The sequence below is a fragment of the Diabrotica undecimpunctata genome, unplaced genomic scaffold, assembly GCF_040954645.1.
Source record: "Diabrotica undecimpunctata isolate CICGRU unplaced genomic scaffold, icDiaUnde3 ctg00001942.1, whole genome shotgun sequence".
NCBI classification, from domain to species: Eukaryota; Metazoa; Arthropoda; class Insecta; order Coleoptera; family Chrysomelidae; genus Diabrotica; species Diabrotica undecimpunctata.
The window spans coordinates 6,514-24,677 of record NW_027312952.1 but is presented as its reverse complement, the minus strand read 5'-3'; the positions used below and the strand labels follow the sequence as shown (position 1 = coordinate 24,677).

The following is an 18,164-nucleotide window of genomic DNA, read 5'->3' as shown; positions in this document are numbered from 1 at the left end:
ACGCGCTATCTCAGAGTCCTGTAGTTCACAGGAATGTTCGCTTCTGAACCCGAATTGAGCTTCTGGAATGGTGCATAGGGCTTGAGATTCTTCGTTGAGCCTTTTTAGAATAACCCTTTCCGCTATTTTACTTATCGATGATAGTAGACTAATGGGTCTGTAAGTTTGGGGAAAAGTGCCATTTTTCCCTGAGTTAACTATCATGATAACGTGTGCTTCCTTCCATCTGTGGAAAATATCTTAGTTTAAGCATATTGTTTATTATGTTGGTGATATAAGCAATAGCTTTTGCTGGTAGATTTTTCAGCGCTCTGTTAGTGATATTATCTGGTCCAGGGGCTTTTTTGGCATTTGTCAACTTTAATAGTTGTTTAATTTCTTCAGGAGATGTATGCATTATGCCTATTCTGTCCTTTCTTCTTTTGATTCTTCTGGCTGTTCTTTCTTCCTCTTCGGTGAAGTCAAGATCATCGTTAGGGTGTTGATTGTTTCTGCAGGCCCTTTCTAATTCATCCTTCATGACTTCAGCTTTGTCTACTTCCGTGTGGACAATGCCATTTTCTCTGTGTAGTGGAGGAATGGGTTTTTTATCTTTTCGGAGGATTTTTGATAGTTTCCAGAAAGCAGATTTATTTGGATTTAGCTCTTGGATATAGGTGTCCCAGCTTTCATTTCTGTGATTTTGGAGTTGTCTTTTAACTTTCCTTTCTAGCTCATTTGCAATCCTGTCTTCTCTTGTTCTTGTGCGGTATGCTCTTCTTCTTTTGCTGTTTTTTTTCCTTGATTAGGTTTTCGAGCTCTATGCTAATATTCCTAAATCTTCCTTTTTGTCTGGTGGTCGTTTCCGTTTTGGAGCTGGCATCGGTAGCAAGTCTAGAGGAGGCCTATGTTCAACAATGGAGAACTCAGGGCAAATTTGTTGATTGAGATAATTCCTTTTTTGGCTGCTCTCTGTATTATATTTTGGTGTTCTGCGACAGTTTTTAGGATTATCGTAGGTGGCTTAGGTTTTGTCACGTTGGCACCGCTTGTTTACGGAGAGTCATTAGCGATGGTTTCTTTTTCAACTCGGGTTTTTTCGTCCTCTAAGTTATTTTGGGCTTTTCTTTGCTTACTACGTTTTTGGATGTCTTTCGCAACCTTTGTGAGTTCCTATTCTTTTCGTTGGTTTATTATCTGCGTTTGCTTTTCGCAACGCTCATTTTTGTTGTCGCACTACTGTTACTGGATTTCTCAGTAGTGGCGCCTCGTTTATCCTTCTTTGTCTGGACTTTTGTCCAGTCTGCAGATTCTTTTTCTGTTTCTTCCCTTTTTCCTTCGGCTTCTGGGGCTTGCCTTTGCTTCCGGATGGTTTAGTGGGGGGAGGTGTAGATAGAGTTTGGCTTTGGACTGGGTCTTCGCTTACCTTCCTGAGGTCGATGTCCATTACTTCGGGTTCCTTAGTTGTCTTCGTAGCTGTCAACGACATAATGTGGTTGACCAAGTTTTGTATTTCTTTGTCTTTTTCTTTATTTTCCTTTCTTAGCTTAGTCATCTGAGCTAGAAGGTCTTGTATTTGTTTATTTGCCTTTTCCTCTCGGATACGGCTTTCTTCTTTGAGCAATTTTATTTGCTCAGTCAGTGAATTGACTGACTTGCTTAATTCGGTGGCTCTCCTTTTCTTTTTTCTTTTCTGCCATTTCTCCGGCTCTTTTTAAGTCCTCTTCCTCGTCGGAGAGGTCTTGGGGTCTTTGCCTTTTCTTTTGCTTCGCTGTCTCCACTTCCTCGGTGAAGATGACTTCCATGCTTGCTGTCATCTGATTCTTCACTTTTTTCTTCCTCTGTCTCCAGAGTAAATGAGCATTTGTCATCTGCCGTATAGGCAGGGGAATCCTCCACGGTTAGGTTAGTTAAGTTTTTAATAAAAGTCTTATAATTCTCTACCGAGCTGGCAACAGAAGGGGTGGATGATATACTGACTTTATCGTCTTCTTCTTCTTCGTGTGATGTTACCTGCGTGACATCACAATTAGGGGGATATATATATATAATATATAACGAGTTTATTACAGCTGCCGCCGTTTCTCGCAACCTAGCTTCCAACGCTTGCGATCATTCCAGTCATCTACTTGTAGACCCCTATCTTCCATTGCACCTTTTACTTCTTGTCTCCACGATCTTCTTGGTCTTCCCTTTTTCCTGCGGTTGGGTGAGGATCCACTGTAACATTCTCTTTGGCCATCGTTGATCATTCATCTTTTCTACATGGCCATACCATTTCAGCCTTTTGCATTCTATAGTTTCCAGGACGTCAATGTCTATGCCCGTACGCTCTCTGATTTCAGTATTCCTTACTCTATCTCTTCTAGTGAGTTGGCAACATCTTCTCCAATAATTCATTTCCATTGCTTTTATTTTGGATGCGTCATTTTTATTTGTTACCCAAAGCTCTGAACCATATGTAGCAATGCTTTCTATGATGTATATCCTAATTTTTGTGTTTCGGGTGAGGTGGTTGTTCCAAAGTATACTATTCAGTTGACGTATTGCTGAATTTCCTTGACCAATTCTAGTAGCTATTTCTTTTGTATTCCGACCATTGTTTGTAATGTTTACACCGAGATATTTATAGCTATCAGTATTTTGAATTTGTTTGCTTCCTAGTTCTAAGTGCTTTCCTTCACCTCGCACTACTACGTACTCTGTTTTTGATGGATTAATTGATAAGCCCCACTTAGTATATTCGTTATCTATTTTTCGTAACATGTAGTGGATATCATCTTGATCTTCTGCAAGTATTACTTGGTCATCAGCAAAATGCAAGCTGTACAGTGGATGGTCTCCAATTTTAACACCCATAGGTTCACATTTTCTTTTAGGGGGAGGATATCGCACATAATGCCGGAAGGCAGTGAACAAAAAGTTCATAAAATTCAAAATTTTTCTACTCAGCAGACTCTGTTTTTATCTTCCCGCCCGGCCGCTGCCTGACGGTTTTCCTGGGTGTCGTCCCAGCTACCTCACGGATGTTCACTCCCTGATTTCTCAGAGAGGGTTTCACTTGCCGTTTCTTTCACCTCAGGAGCAGGGGCCGTTGCTGTCCGACTTTGTCAAATGTCAAAGCCTTACAGTGTCATCCCTGACGACACACTGAGGTTAACCCGTATATTTCGCAAACGCGAAGCTATTAAAAGCCTCAGCGATGAGCCTATAAAACAGCTCCTCGACGGTTTAACTAGAAACAGCCTCGCACCCGCTCTTCGCTTTAATAAAAAACAAGTGCCTGCGCCACGCACGGTGTCTTATGCACCGGGAGCTGATAAGCTCCGTTGACTGCAGGTCAGTTGCTCCCACCAAAGCACGTCTTCACCGTTCGACCGCTTGAGTCGAACTACTAAACATAGCGTAATACTCTAGCTTCAATAGCTTTTGTTGAAGGAATTAAATTTTCAGGTACTACACAATATTCCTGTGTTGCAGGCTCGAATTCAGACAGACCCTAAAAAAATAGAGGGAATTATTTAATTGACAATTTTTTTTGCTTGCTAAGATTTTGAATAAATAAAAATAATAGACTATATATTTTAAATGTTTTGGGGTAAAAGTTTTAAATTCAAAATGTTTACCTGGGTAATAAATCGTTGAAGGGTTAATAAAATTTTTGAATTATCATCTTCACAATTTGACCCAACAGAATGGTATGATGTTAAGCTATTGACCATCAAGCTTCTATAATAGTTGGAAAAATCTTTCGGACTGGGGTTTATATTTCTGGATCCTCGTTGTCTAATTTTTCCAAAAAAAATTTCAATTGGGAAGGTTCGTGGCATAATGTGCTTAAAACCTAAATCTGTAAGAATGGTCAAAAGCTGTTTAAAATTTTTGACATTCCTTAACAGATTTATTAAGTTAGGTGTCCTAAACATTTTTTGACGTGACAACGTCTTAAATTAGGTTGTGGCTCGGAGTCATTCATGAAAAAGTGTAACGCCCGCTCACGTCTGTTACAGTGAGACTTGAGTCTGCGTCGACACCCCTCACAATTTAGATTTACATCATTTGCTTTGCGCATGTGCGGCCTCTTTCGCGGTTCGCGATTCAAATCTGACAGCTGGCATCTAGTTATAAACACTGTTCTAAATTGTACTGTTGTAAACATAAACATAATTAACATAACCACAAAATTAATATCGAAAATCGAAAGATTCTAAATGATATTGGATTACCTTATTTATATCAATATTTTAAAAATAATCGACTTTTGCCAAAAATGTTTGTTGCAAAAATTTTATCGTTTTATAGTTCCTATAAAATGCATGCATTTTTTAAACGCGATTTTATTACCATTACAATAACTCTGGTATTTGTGGACGTTTTGGTTTGAAATAGTCATCATTAAATAGATTTTGCAAAATAATACGATGTTTTTTGCTTCAGTAAGTATATCTTTGGTTTTTCTCAATAAGGTGATTTAATGTTAAAGACCAAAGTCCATACTTTATTAAACCATAAGTCCAAAGTAATTGGTTTATTTACTTACAATTGTAATTTTACTTCAACTTGTATAGGTACATTGAACTAACAACAGAAAATACAAATATTTCAATTAAAAGAACTGAACATGTTACATTATTCCAAAATTGAAAATGTTTACATTAATATTGAGCACCATTTACATTGTATATTAATCTTTTTTTAAGATATTTTTCAGATCTTTAAGAAATTTTGTAATAAGTCACTTAAATTTTCTTTGATATGCTGTATATTTAAATTAGTTTGGTACACGGGTCCGGTTTCACCAACGATAAATAAAAGTTTATTCTATGAATAAAGTTATTCGACCAATAAACTAACATATCTCCATTTTACTAACGTCAAATATGACTTATTTATCTAATAAATATTAGCTCTTCAAATAAATTGGCAAGTTAATTTCGCTTTAAATATCTATAACAAAGAAATTTCGTCAGTTTAACTTTAAATTATCAAAATTATATTGAAACAAAATAAAAATATAAACGTCTAATAAATTTTATTCGAAAAATAACAACTATTCATTGATTTATTAGTTGTTGGTGAAACAGGACCTGGTCTTTTAAAATTAACAAACAAAACAGCAATATTACTGTTGATACTTTCAACAATTGCTCAACTCATATTTTCAAAATAGTGATACAATATGGTCCATTTTCTAATTTCGAATTGCATTCCCTGTTGCTGATTATATACTTCATTAGAAGTAAATTAAAAGTTTAATTCAACAAAGAAAACAAAAAATATATGTATACCTACCTATTAGGGCAAAAAGAGTAGTAGTTAAAAAAATAAATAAGGTCCTTACTATGAACAATCTGATAGCTCAGAGTGATGTTACTGTAAAGGGAATAGAAAAATACGCTTAAAATATTTCAAATAAAAGAGTCTGATTTCATTAAAAAAAAAAGAAGGTACTGTCGCTGAGGTTGATCCACGGGAGGCTGTGGATCACCACCAGTCGCTCTGTCCGCTGAGGCAGACGATCGGAGAAGTCTCTGAGAGTCCATGTTAACTAAAACAAAATGGTAAACAGAGGGAAAAGGAAGAACAAGAAAATCAGAAGACGGTTTTCTTTATTTATTAAAAGTCGACGCGTCGGGGTCAGTTCGCCACGGATTTCCCTATACTGAGTGTATATCAATGGTCTTCTCTGGACGACGTGTGCGACCAAGCTATGTGGATGGATGCACGCCTCGTGCTTGCACGGAGTCAGCCACTTATAATACGAGTTATTTATAGTTTGAATCTCGGAGATAGGAGTATCTCGGGGACCGTCTTAATAACCGTATAAAATGGTATCTGACTCGCTATTCAAGCTTGTTGAGGACGTGCTTGTTGCTAAGCTGATAAGGCAGAGCAGAAAGCGCGAACTAACCTCAAGCACGCCGCGTGAGAGGACCTGAGAGGTACCTAAAACAAAAGGGTCAGAATATGGGAAATAATAGACGTAAACATAAAATAGTAAATATGTGAAATTGTAAGTAAATTTAAATGACTCTGAGATAGCGCGTGTAACTGTTAGTTATCATTAAATATACGCACAAATATATATAAGTACAACTAAGATGAGATAATAAGCTGTAAGAGAAATAAGGTTAATAAAATGATAGACTGTAAAAAGGAAATGGCAATATATTAAATATCGGTGGCAACGAAGTTGCAACAAACAATTATACACAAACAAGTAGTAAATATCAGTAAATAATAATAATAATCGTAAAGGCACAAATACAAGTATCAAAGTATCCTGAAAAGTAATAGAATAGGTAAACGAGATATACAGTATAAAGCACAATAACATGGAATATATAGCTGTAAAGAAAAGAATAAAATAACCAAATAATATTCAGAAGAATATTAACTATTACCAACAGGAACAGTGATGCAGAAGGGAAGTCTAATTCCCTTCCAGTGGTAGGAGTATAAGAGAAACTAGTTGATTTAACGTGGTAAGGTATTCCCCAACCAGAGCTCTTAGCTAGTAGTCAGACTCAAACCGAATAGGCCTTCCGAAATGGTGCACCGTCTTTTATCCCATTTTCGTCACCTTGGTGAGTGTTAAAAAGGGGCGGGGCCCGTAACTCACCAATTAGAAAATAGGATAAATTCAGGGGACCAATCAGAAGGCCAAGAGGTGAGAATGCGCAGATCTGATTGCGTAGTCGTCAGTTTCGAGCTGGAGACGTGGCAGATCTGTCGACATCCCCCCCCCTTTCGAGACCGGCTGGCTGGGGATACTTTTTATTTATTTTCTTAGGGAAAATACAACAAAAAATTTTTATTCACAATTAGTAAGTGTAGTGAAAAAAAGTTAGAAAAAAGTTAGAAAAACCTTCCTGACTTCGAAAGCGTGTGGAGTAAGTCTCCTTTATTGTCTTAGTCTAGGAAGGTGTACAAGAATATATGAATTAGCGAGAAAAAATTATATAGATAAAAAAAAAAATTTTTAGTAAGTGTAGAAAATTGTCTTTAGGGGTGAAACACTGCACTAAGCTTGGACGTCTGCTTCGTCTGCTGCGTAGTTGGCTGGCTCGTTGGCAATGTCTCGAGGTGGCGGTGCTGGTCGGATGTCATCCACATGGATGAGGCGATCAACGTCTTGGTCCCTATGTACCTCGTACGTGTGGTCTCCGGCTGCTCGTAGAACGGTGTGTGGTCCGGTCCATGTTTGTCCAAAGTTGCCTTTCAGATGGTTTCGGACCAGCACTTGCTCTCCTGGGAGGTATGTACGAGGTTGGCGGACATCAGGGTTGTCTGGGAATAGATTTCTTGCGTAGATTGTCGCTCTCTGGACTGCACGGTTTACTCGCTGCTCTCTGGTCTCTTGCTGTCGGACTTCGTGCTCGGTTTCTTGGGATCGTCTCGGGCGGTATCCAAGGAGTAACTCTGCTGGTGTCTGGTCCGTGGAGTTATTTTTCCGTGTGCGGAGGCTGAATACTATGTCTGCTACGTATGTGTCCCAGCGTGGGTCTTCGTTCGAGGTCACTCTTGCCCTCAGACCTTTCTTCAATTCTTGAACCCGTCGCTCGACTGGATTTGTTCTCTGGTGGTAGATGGGGCTCTTCTCACCTTCGATGTTATGTTTTCTTAGGAACCGTTCCCAGGCATCGGTTCGGAATTGGACGGCGTTGTCCGTGATAATTGTCGAAGGTCTGCCCCATCTATTGCAAACTTCTTCTTGTAGGAAGTTTATTATTTGTTTGCTTTTTGCGACGGGAGTACATCTGTATTCTAGCCAGTTGCTTAGGCAGTCGGTGGCTAACAGGATATATCTATTCTTCGTGCCTCTGGCTACAGGGTAAGGTCCGAGGACGTCGAATGACACTCGTTCCCATGGGGCGGTTGGATTTCGTGGGATGATGGGGGCTTTCGGTTGTCTCTGGGCTGCTTTAGTGGTGGCACAGGTTAGACATGACTTGACGTATTTGACGACATCTTTTGACATTGTGGGCCAGTAGTAAACCTCCCTGATGGCTCGAGTGGTTTCCTCTTGGCCGGGGTGGTTTGCCTCGTCGCTGTCGTGGTACGTCTGTAGGATTTCCGGGCGGAAACCGGGGGGAACTAGAAGTCGGAGGTTCTCTTGGTCTTTGTAGAAGGCGGCCTCGTTCTCGACGGTGAATTCTTCGATGAGGCTTCTTTCTACGTCATCTCGAGGTCCTCGTCGGGAAATTCGATGCCATCGTTTGACGAACCTCTTCATTCCGGGGTGGACTTGATGGTCTCTCTGGATCCTGGTCTGCAGCGGCATATCTGACAGGTCGTCGAGGATGGGATGCGCTGCTCCTTCCTCGTCGTCATCCAGGAGGCACAGCAGGGGGAAGTCGTCTTCTTGACGTTCGGTAGTCTGGGTCCAGGCGAGTCGTTCCACTTCGGCATCGGCGTCGTGGTGTGGTGGCTCGTCTTGGACTGGGTTGCGGGATAGGTGGTCTGGTAGCTCGTTGTCTTTTCCTGGTATGTGGACGACATCAAAGTTAAACTCTTGCTATAGGAGGGCCCATCGGGACAGCTTGGCTTTATCTGACTTGTAACGGTCTAACCATAGGAGGGCTCTGCTATCGGTGAATAGAGTGAACTTCTGGTCCTGGAGGAAATGTTTGAACTTCTTCAACGCCCAAACCACTGCGAGGCACTCTTTTTCATTAATGTGGTACCTACGCTCTGCTGGTCTCAGTTTGGTTGAGCTGTAGGCCACAATTCTTCTGTTATCTGCTGGTCCTTGGAACAATACCGCTCCCATTCCGATGTCAGACGCATCTGTCTGTATACTGAACGGTTGGCTGGCATCTGGCCGTTTTAGTTCCAAGTTTCCGGAGATGGCTGTTTTAATTCGTGTGAATGCCTCTTCGGCTTGTTCGTTCCATTTGAATTTTCTGTTACCGGCTGTCAGGTCGGTTAATGGGGTGACCATCGTGGCGAAATCTGGGATGAAGTCACGTAACCAGCTTGCTGTACCTATGAAACTTCTGGCTTGTTTCAAGGTTCGTGGTGTTGTGAAACCTCGGATCTTTTCACAATGTTTGTGCAGTGGTTGGGTGTTGTCGGACGTAATCTTGTGGCCCAGGTATTCAAGCTCGTCGGCTGCGAACTTGCATTTTTTCAGCGAAACCCACAGGCCATGGGTTCGCAACCTCTCCAGGACCAGCTGTAGGTGGCGTTGGTGTTCTTCCCAGTTGTTGGAGAAGATTATGATGTCGTCCATGTACACCTTTACGAAGACGTCGATGTAACCGGCTAGGACCGTCGTGACCAGTTTTTGGAAGGCTGCGGGACCGTTCTTCAATCCGAAGGGCATCACCGTGAACTCGAAGGCTGACCCATCTGGAAGGCTGAATGCTGTCTTCGGTTTGGAGTCTTCATCGAGTGGTATCTGCCAAAATCCACTCTTCAAGTCGAGGATGGAAAAGATTGTGGCCGTGCCCAGTTCCTTGATGCTGTCATGGATTGGAGGCATGTTTGACACTTCGTCCACGGTGATGCCGTTGATTTTTCGATAATCGACGCAGAACCTTGGCGTGCCATCCTTCTTGGTCACGATGACGACGGGGCTGTTGTAGGGGCTTTTACTAGGTCGGATCACCCCAGCGGATAACATTTCCTGGACCTCTTGGAACATTATCCGCTTCTTCTCTTGCGAGTATTTGTAGGGTCTGACGTTTACGGGTCTGTCGTCAGTCAGGTCGATCCGCATGGTCACGGCTTTCGTTGTCGGCTGGCGGATTCTATCATCGAAGACGTCGCTGTAGTCTTGGATCGTCTGCTCGATGGTGCGGAAGGCGAATTCTGGAGCTTGGTCCGGTTGGAGCTTCTGAGTCAGGGTGCTGCTTTTCGTTGTCTTCGGAGACTCCCAGTATAGCGTTCGGCGGCTCTGGATCCCAGCGTGCAGACACTTTCGGGGTATGTCTACCAGGACTTCCTCTTGTTTGAGCCACGGCATGCCCAACACTAGGTCGTGGTGGAGTTGCTCGACTACGATGCATTTGACTCTGGACTTGAAGCTGTTAGTGAACCGGATGTCCACCTCTGTTGTCCCTAGACTACGGGACGTGTGGCCTTCGCACGCCAGCCGGACTGTTGATGGACTGCCTCGTATCTCTTCCCTCTGGACCAGGTTGACGCTGACAAAACTTGCCGATGCACCAGTGTCGACTAGTGCGCTGATCCGTCTGCTGTTGATTTCTGCGGAAATCTTCGGGAGATGAGCTGAGGTAGGTTTGTGTTCCATCGGGTTCAGCTGGGGCACTACTTCGGTTGAGGTCCTTAGTTGAGTGTGCCCCTGTTGTCGTTTCCCTGGTTCTGGTCTTGGGTAGTACGGGGTCTGGGCACTGGACGGTTCTGTTGGCGGTTGCTGGGGCCTCGGTTCCGCCAGTCGTCGATTGTTTCTGATGATCTCGGGGTTTGGTGGCCTCGTGGTGGATTGTCGGATCGGTTCGACGTCTGGGTGGTGGATGTGTTGGCGGCTAGACGGTGGTCGAGTAGCTCGTCTGCGGCACGTCTGAGGTCTTCTTCCGTCCTAGGGGTTGCTATCCGCATGTGTTTACGGATTTCTGGCTTGAGTTGGTCGACAATAATGCGGCATCGTTTTTCTTCGGAGACTTCTGGGGCTACTCTTCGGAACAGGGCCATCTTCTTCGAGATGAATTCGGCTGCTGTCTCTTTCTTCTGCCATTGACCATACAGCTTGGCTAGTAACTTTGTTATCTGTGAAGAATGACTGAAATGATCAATCAGACGGGTGAAAAACGTACCGTGATCGAGTCTAAGGTTCGCATGGTCTACGGCCCACGTGGCTGCATCACCGGTCAGTCCTTCTTCGAGGATGTATGCTCTCCAATGCTTCTCGTCTAGTCCCATGTTTTGTAAGTGGTCTGTAGCTGCTTCTCTGAATTCTTCTGGGCTCTCTGTCTCTCCGCCTGAGAATTTTTGCAAAGTCGGTCTCCATCTGGGCTGTGGTGTTGTCGGTGTTGGTGGAGTGGTATCGGGTTCGCTTTTTGTCGTTTGCGCTACCGTGAGCGCGGTTACGGCTTGCATCAGGGCTGCTAGTAGCGTCGGCAGCTCTGTCGGCGTGGGTGTTTGGGAATCAGTTGTCCCCGTTAGTTGGGCGCCATGTCGCTGAGGTTGATCCACGGGAGGCTGTGGATCACCACCAGTCGCTCTGTCCGCTGAGGCAGACAATCGGAGAAGTCTCTGAGAGTCCATGTTAACTAAAACAAAATGGTAAACAGAGGGAAAAGGAAGAACAAGAAAATCAGAAGACGGTTTTCTTTATTTATTAAAAGTCGACGCGTCGGGGTCAGTTCGCCACGGATTTCCCTATACTGAGTGTATATCAATGGTCTTCTCTGGACGACGTGTGCGACCAAGCTATGTGGATGGATGCACGCCTCGTGCTTGCACGGAGTCAGCCACTTATAATACGAGTTATTTATAGTTTGAATCTCGGAGATAGGAGTATCTCGGGGACCGTCTTAATAACCGTATAAAATGGTATCTGACTCGCTATTCAAGCTTGTTGAGGACGTGCTTGTTGCTAAGCTGATAAGGCAGAGCAGAAAGCGCGAACTAACCTCAAGCACGCCGCGTGAGAGGACCTGAGAGGTACCTAAAACAAAAGGGTCAGAATATGGGAAATAATAGACGTAAACATAAAATAGTAAATATGTGAAATTGTAAGTAAATTTAAATGGGTGTTCTGGAAGAAAGAGTAACTGTTAGTTATCATTAAATATACGCACAAATATATATAAGTACAACTAAGATGAGATAATAAGCTGTAAGAGAAATAAGGTTAATAAAATGATAGACTGTAAAAAGGAAATGGCAATATATTAAATATCGGTGGCAACGAAGTTGCAACAAACAATTATACACAAACAAGTAGTAAATATCAGTAAATAATAATAATAATCGTAAAGGCACAAATACAAGTATCAAAGTATCCTGAAAAGTAATAGAATAGGTAAAACGAGATATACAGTATAAAACACAATAACATGGAATATATAGCTGTAAAGAAAAGAATAAAATAACCAAATAATATTCAGAAGAATATTAACTATTACCAACAGGAACAGTGATGCAGAAGGGAAGTCTAATTCCCTTCCAGTGGTAGGAGTATAAGAGAAACTAGTTGATTTAACGTGGTAAGGTATTCCCCAACCAGAGGTCTTAGCTAGTAGTCAGACTCAAACCGAATAGGCCTTCCGAAATGGTGCACCGTCTTTTATCCCATTTTCGTCACCTTGGTGAGTGTTAAAAAGGGGCGGGGCCCGTAACTCACCAATTAGAAAATAGGATAAATTCAGGGACCAATCAGAAGGCCAAGAGGTGAGAATGCGCAGATCTGATTGCGTAGTCGTCAGTTTCGAGCTGGAGACGTGGCAGATCTGTCGACAGTACTATCTACAGAACTTAAAAATGACATGAACTTACAAAGTACCTACCCCATTTTGTACAGGAACACGATAAAGCTTTTGTTTAAGGTGAAATAAAAACACACACTTTGACTTCTTAAAATTTTATTAAAACAGATGTACACAAATTTATCCATTTCCACACCATAGTATTCTTTTGAAAATATTTTGTAGGATAAACAACACTTTAACTTTTTTTTATAACGGTTCTCCAGTTTGTTCATTGTTTGTAGCATTCATAATTGATAGCTGAGTAGGTTATCAGCCTATTGCACCCAAGTCCAATGCCAGGGTTGCTGGCTTTAACTTCTGAACAAGCTTTCGTTTGTCCCTTCCTCGTCTGCCCTGACCCTACCTTCCATTGGGGTTGGTTACCCAATCTCCAGTAGGGTTGCTCAGGTTTACCGGGGTTCACCCGTGTGATCAAGATCACACTTCTTGGAGGTGAGGATAGGAATTGAGTAGGAGAGGCTAGAGGTGTTATGGCAACACCTTATAATGCGCATCACTACCCCATTTAAACCCCCCCCCCCCTTATTAGACCCACTGATTTGAAAAAGTCCTATAGATCACAAAATAAGTTGTTCTAATATATTTAGTGGGACAGTTAAAACATTTTTTTTGTGATTCATAGGATTTACTAATCATATATATGATATTTAAATATCATCACATTATCTAGCCACAGAAAGCTCAAAACAGAAGCAGAAGGTCAAATGAATAAAGCAAACAGAGCCACAGATTGCCTGAATGAGACAATATGGAGAAATAAAAATATCAGAAAAGAAGTGAGAGGCAGAATTTACAAAACAGTCATCAGACCAATAATGACATATATGGCAGAATCACAACCTGATACAGACAGGACAAAAAGAAACAGCAGAGATGAAAAATCGATGGTAAGATACTATGGGATAGAGCTAAAAGTGCAGATATACAACTGAGGTGCAAGGTGGACAACATTAATAACTGGGAAAGACATAAGAAAAGAATGGAACAACCACATAAGCCAACTGACTACAAATAGAGTAGTAAAGACTTCAATAGACAGTTCCCCAATAGGAAGATTATCAGTGGGAAGACTACAAACACAATGGAATGAGTTACTGAAGATGTATCCTTGTTAATTATAGTTACTATATTAGATTAACAGATTCATAGCAATTTCATCACTTTCTTTCTGTTGTGGTATTACAACATTGATTTTATTTGTTTTGCTTCTTTTCTTTTTTGTGGAAAACAGTCTTCTTTGTGGTACTATGTTTCCCTTAGAGACACTTTTCACAACCAAAGTTTTATCATTATTTGTTAAACTCTCTCTGACAGCTGCCATAGTGGGAGTCATTGATAAGGCGATTGTTTCAAGAGATTCTATTTCTTCAATGGATTCTGTACTTCTAATAAGAGTGGTGAGTTTTTCTATTAAGACATCTTGTCTTTTCTTTAGATTGGTCTGTTCTGATGCTTCCTTTTTTTTGCTTATTTCATTGAGAATAGTGACAACTTCAGGAGCTGCATTGCTATCAATACTCAAATTATTATCCTCTAAAAGCAAAAAGTAGTTTTTTACCTTCTTATAACACCTACCGCAATTCTTAAAATTACAACAAAATATTTAGCATGCATTATAAAAAGACTTTTATCCATGACTTGTTATACAGCCTATTATTATATAGAAAATGACAGTTTTTTTAACCAAATTTTAAAATTATTCAAACTGCAAACAACTATCAAAGTCCCTCATTCCAATCAGTAGAAAATCTTATAAACAACAACTGTTATTACTGACGACCCCATTTTGTAATGCCAAACTGTAAAATTATGAATTGTGAATAGTTCTCATATTTTATAAATCTTACATATTTCAAAAAACTTAAAAATGAAGTTCCTTACCTTCAGGGCTAAGATTAATTTCCTGTGACACGTCTACTCTTTTTAATGATTGTGCAACTGCATGTATGTGTTTACACATATTCAATTTGATACTTGAGTCCATACAAGTACAATAAAATTCGTGAATGCAAATGCCACAATCTTCACATTTTAGTGTGCACAAACAACTTTCAACATCCCTTTGTATATAATAGAGTTCTGTGGAACTCATTGAAGGAACAGTGAAAGTATTGCCTGTTCTGATGATTAAGTTTTCATCTATGTTAACTGACTCATTGTGTCTTACTCTGATATTCGAAATGGTTGTACAGAGCTTGCCTTTATGCTCAGAAATAATTTTTTGGAACAATTTATCCCGGACTAATCTCATAATGGCCAGTATAGACTTATCTAGTCTCTTTACCTTCTTTCCATTAAGGTACTCATATTTTAAAGCTCTGTGAAGTCTCTCCAAGCGCATGTTTGTGTTTATTCCAACATGTTTCCTATAGCAATATGCCCAAACTTGTGGATTTTTGGAATATTGTTTAAAATATTGCAAAAACTCAAACATCTCGGAATTTTGGCTTTGATCCTGCACAAACTTAATGATCATCCTCTCAAAGGCCTTTTCATCTCTCTCTTGAAGAAGAACTCTTAGTTGTTTATATACAAGAGCCTGCAATGTTAAATTATGAAATAAAACATAATAAGTCAAAGTTTAAATACATACACGAACTTCTTTTGATATTATTTCCGAATTAATATTCTTCCTCCAAGCTTTATCTACATGCCATGTGCAATATAACCTAAAATAATCAAACAAAAAGCACATTTAGATAAAAATGCCATATATTAATATAACTACTTACCGCTTCTCTGGTGCGCCCATTGTTTGGAGCCATGCATTGAAATATGTTTCTGCCATATCTGACATAAAAGCTGTACACTGTATAACTCCAGCTTGCTTCTGAATTTCAGAAAAAAATAACACCAAAACTTCATGGTCTGAACGATTTGAAATTAGAAAACCACAGGGAAAGCCTTCTCGAATTTCATCAACCACCATAATTGTATGAAGTTCGAAATCATAGCTATTTGTACCATGTGTGCCATCTAAGCATATAATGTTACCCCCAAATTTTTTCAAAATTTCAATTTGCGATGGTGTCATTACTATTAAAATAAAATCTTCATTTTTAAACTGGGGATAGTCTTCATAAAAAACACCTTGAGGCTTATAAAAAAGAACACATTCTCCCTTCTCTTTCATTGAATTTACCCAAGCTTCTATACTTATAGCATCATTTTTATGCCATGTTGGTGGATGTGCAAGCTGGTAAGCATGTTCAATATTAAATAAATCTTTTCTGGTAGTTAAGTGAATTCTTTTCAAATTTGAATTAACCGCCGAATCTCTAATTTCATCCAAAATATTATTAAATGGTATTTTTTGGGCAATCTTTTTTGCAATTTGTTCTTTTTCTTGGATTGACAATGACATGTGTGCCAATTCACATCTGTGTCCTACATGGGTTTTAACAAATTTGGCAATACAACTCCCTAAAAAAAAATTGATCAAAATTATATACATACCTTGAAAACAAAAAAAAATATTTACCACTTGTCTCTATTACTAAATTTATAGATGCAGGGCAAAATGCATTAATTTTCTTGCTACCTTGCAGCTTTAAGTGTCTTTTTTTCTAACCAGCTGGTTTATATACCCCAGAACGACTACATATATATTTTATAATGACATGATGTTTACTGGACTTTGTTTTTCTTTTGCGAAACCGTGTGTTGCATTCTTCCTCGACCTTGTTTCTCCATTCTTGGAATTCTGCTACTGATGAAAAAGTGTATTCTTGCATCTCTATATTTATATTGTGACAACTGGTAAGGTGATTTAACATATCACTGGTACAACTTGATTTATATGTTTTACACATAGCACAAATAATGTTCATTTCTTTTTCAATAATTGTGACTGGAGATATTGTATTATTATCAATACTCATACCAGTTTCGTTACCTGTATGTAGCTTTACATGCGATCTCAAATGGTGTTGATAATTAAAATTTTTACCGCAATGGGCACATTGAAAAGCATATTTTATCTCTGGATATAATGTCTTAAAATCATCTGGATGAAGACTTCTAATATGTTCCTTGAGAGTGTACGGTGTTGCAAACCCTTTATTCCACAAGGTACATATGTTACAGTAATTCTGTTTATAAACATTTTCATATTCCTCTGGATGTTTCTTTTTAACATGTGATTTTAACACATCTTTACGCGAAAAGTTCTTATTGCATAAGGAACAAGTAACGGCCATAACTGTTATCCTTTACTTTTTTTAGACAACACAATACACACAATTAAATACAGTCAAGATTCTGATATAATAAAATCAACTATGATTTTAGATTTTAAAGGATGTACATAAATCACACAACGACAACGCACATGTAAATTTTGTGGTTATGTTTACAAAATATCACATTTGTTTAACACTACCAAAACCATAGACCCAAAACTGCATTCCAGCTGTCAGATTTGAATCGCGAACCGCGAAAGAGGCCGCTCATGCGCAAAGCAAATGATGTAAATCTAAATTGTGAGGGGTGTCGACGCAGACTCAAGTTACAGTGAGTCACCGAACGAGAGAGAGGCCCGCCGGACCGGCGAATGCCTTGCGTCTCTCTCCCACTCAAACATGATCGGTCCTCTGCGCGCGCAGCACTAGAGAATTAGGCGCGTTGAATCGGTGCGTGCTTTCGTGCTTGTGTCTCTGTCTTTCTCGAGCGTTCTTGGCGTTCAAGACACATTACAGCAGAAACACTTCCTTTCATTTCATATTTCTCCTATCATCGTCCTATCCTCAACAAAATCACTCAAATAGAAATTAGTTAAGTTTAAGTTTACATGTACAATGTTTTAGTAAACAAAATATATTTCTATAGTTAAAATTTGTGCAATTCTTATTTTCATTCAATTCCTTGTTCCTATTGTGCAATTTAATAATATTCATATCAATAAATATTCTACCGAGAAAAAGACGTTGTCACGTAAAATCTTCGCCCGTAAAACCGACTTTACAGGCAACCGATTTTTTTTTTTTCGGTAGGTTTCCAAAAATGAAATGTCTCCAGCTTAGTTAAACCTTCTTACCAAAAATGTACATGCTGTGAATTTTTTGTCACAGCACTTCTAAAGGTTTTCCCAGCTTTTAGTTTAAAGGACTTGTCACTTAAACTGTCGAATAAACTGTCTATAAAGGACAAGAATTCCGCAATTTCAACAGCTTTTTTGTCCAATTTTAAATGTTCACCTGTGTGCTTCATAATAAACGTGCTGAGTAATTACATGTTCAATAATACAGCAGGGTGTCTACAAAATTGGACTTAAAGACTATTTTTTTACAATAACCTAATAAGTACCTATATTTTCACATAATTAATTTACGCAGAAATTATTATACTATTAATTACCTGTAATGGCTAATACATTAATGGCCTGTGTAACACTGTGGCTAAAAACTGGAGTGCAATTGGCAACCTTCATTTTGTTAATTTTAGCAGGATTAACATGCGGCTCAGTAATTTTGAGTATTAACATTAGGCTGCTAGGATCCATTTTATAGGCAGTATATATGTGGTCCCAAGTTGCTACTTTCTCTTTATTGTTACTTGTGTAATGCTAATTATATTTTAATAAATTATTCCTCAGCTCTTTAAAAATATGTGGGACATCATACATTGGAATAATTCTTCTGCCATCAACTTCAAAAAAATATTCTTTGATTTTATTTTTTAGATCAAAATACTTGGAAGAATATGTTTTCGGTTTTTCCAAATACTGTA

The 18,164-nt window shown here is 39.6% G+C and overlaps 1 protein-coding gene across 1 annotated transcript; it reads right to left on the bottom strand.

Annotated features, from left to right (window-relative positions):
* Positions 1–13,566: 13,566 nt before the first annotated feature.
* Positions 13,567–17,937, bottom strand: LOC140431766 (uncharacterized). Its single transcript, XM_072519648.1, has 5 exons — positions 17,793–17,937; positions 15,170–15,860; positions 15,031–15,106; positions 14,319–14,976; positions 13,567–13,970 (listed from the first exon to the last, which is right to left on the bottom strand). Exons 1-5 carry the CDS (start codon positions 17,935–17,937, stop codon positions 13,567–13,569), a joined length of 1,974 nt encoding a protein of 657 aa, XP_072375749.1.
* Between the last annotated feature and the right edge of the window lie 227 nt (positions 17,938–18,164).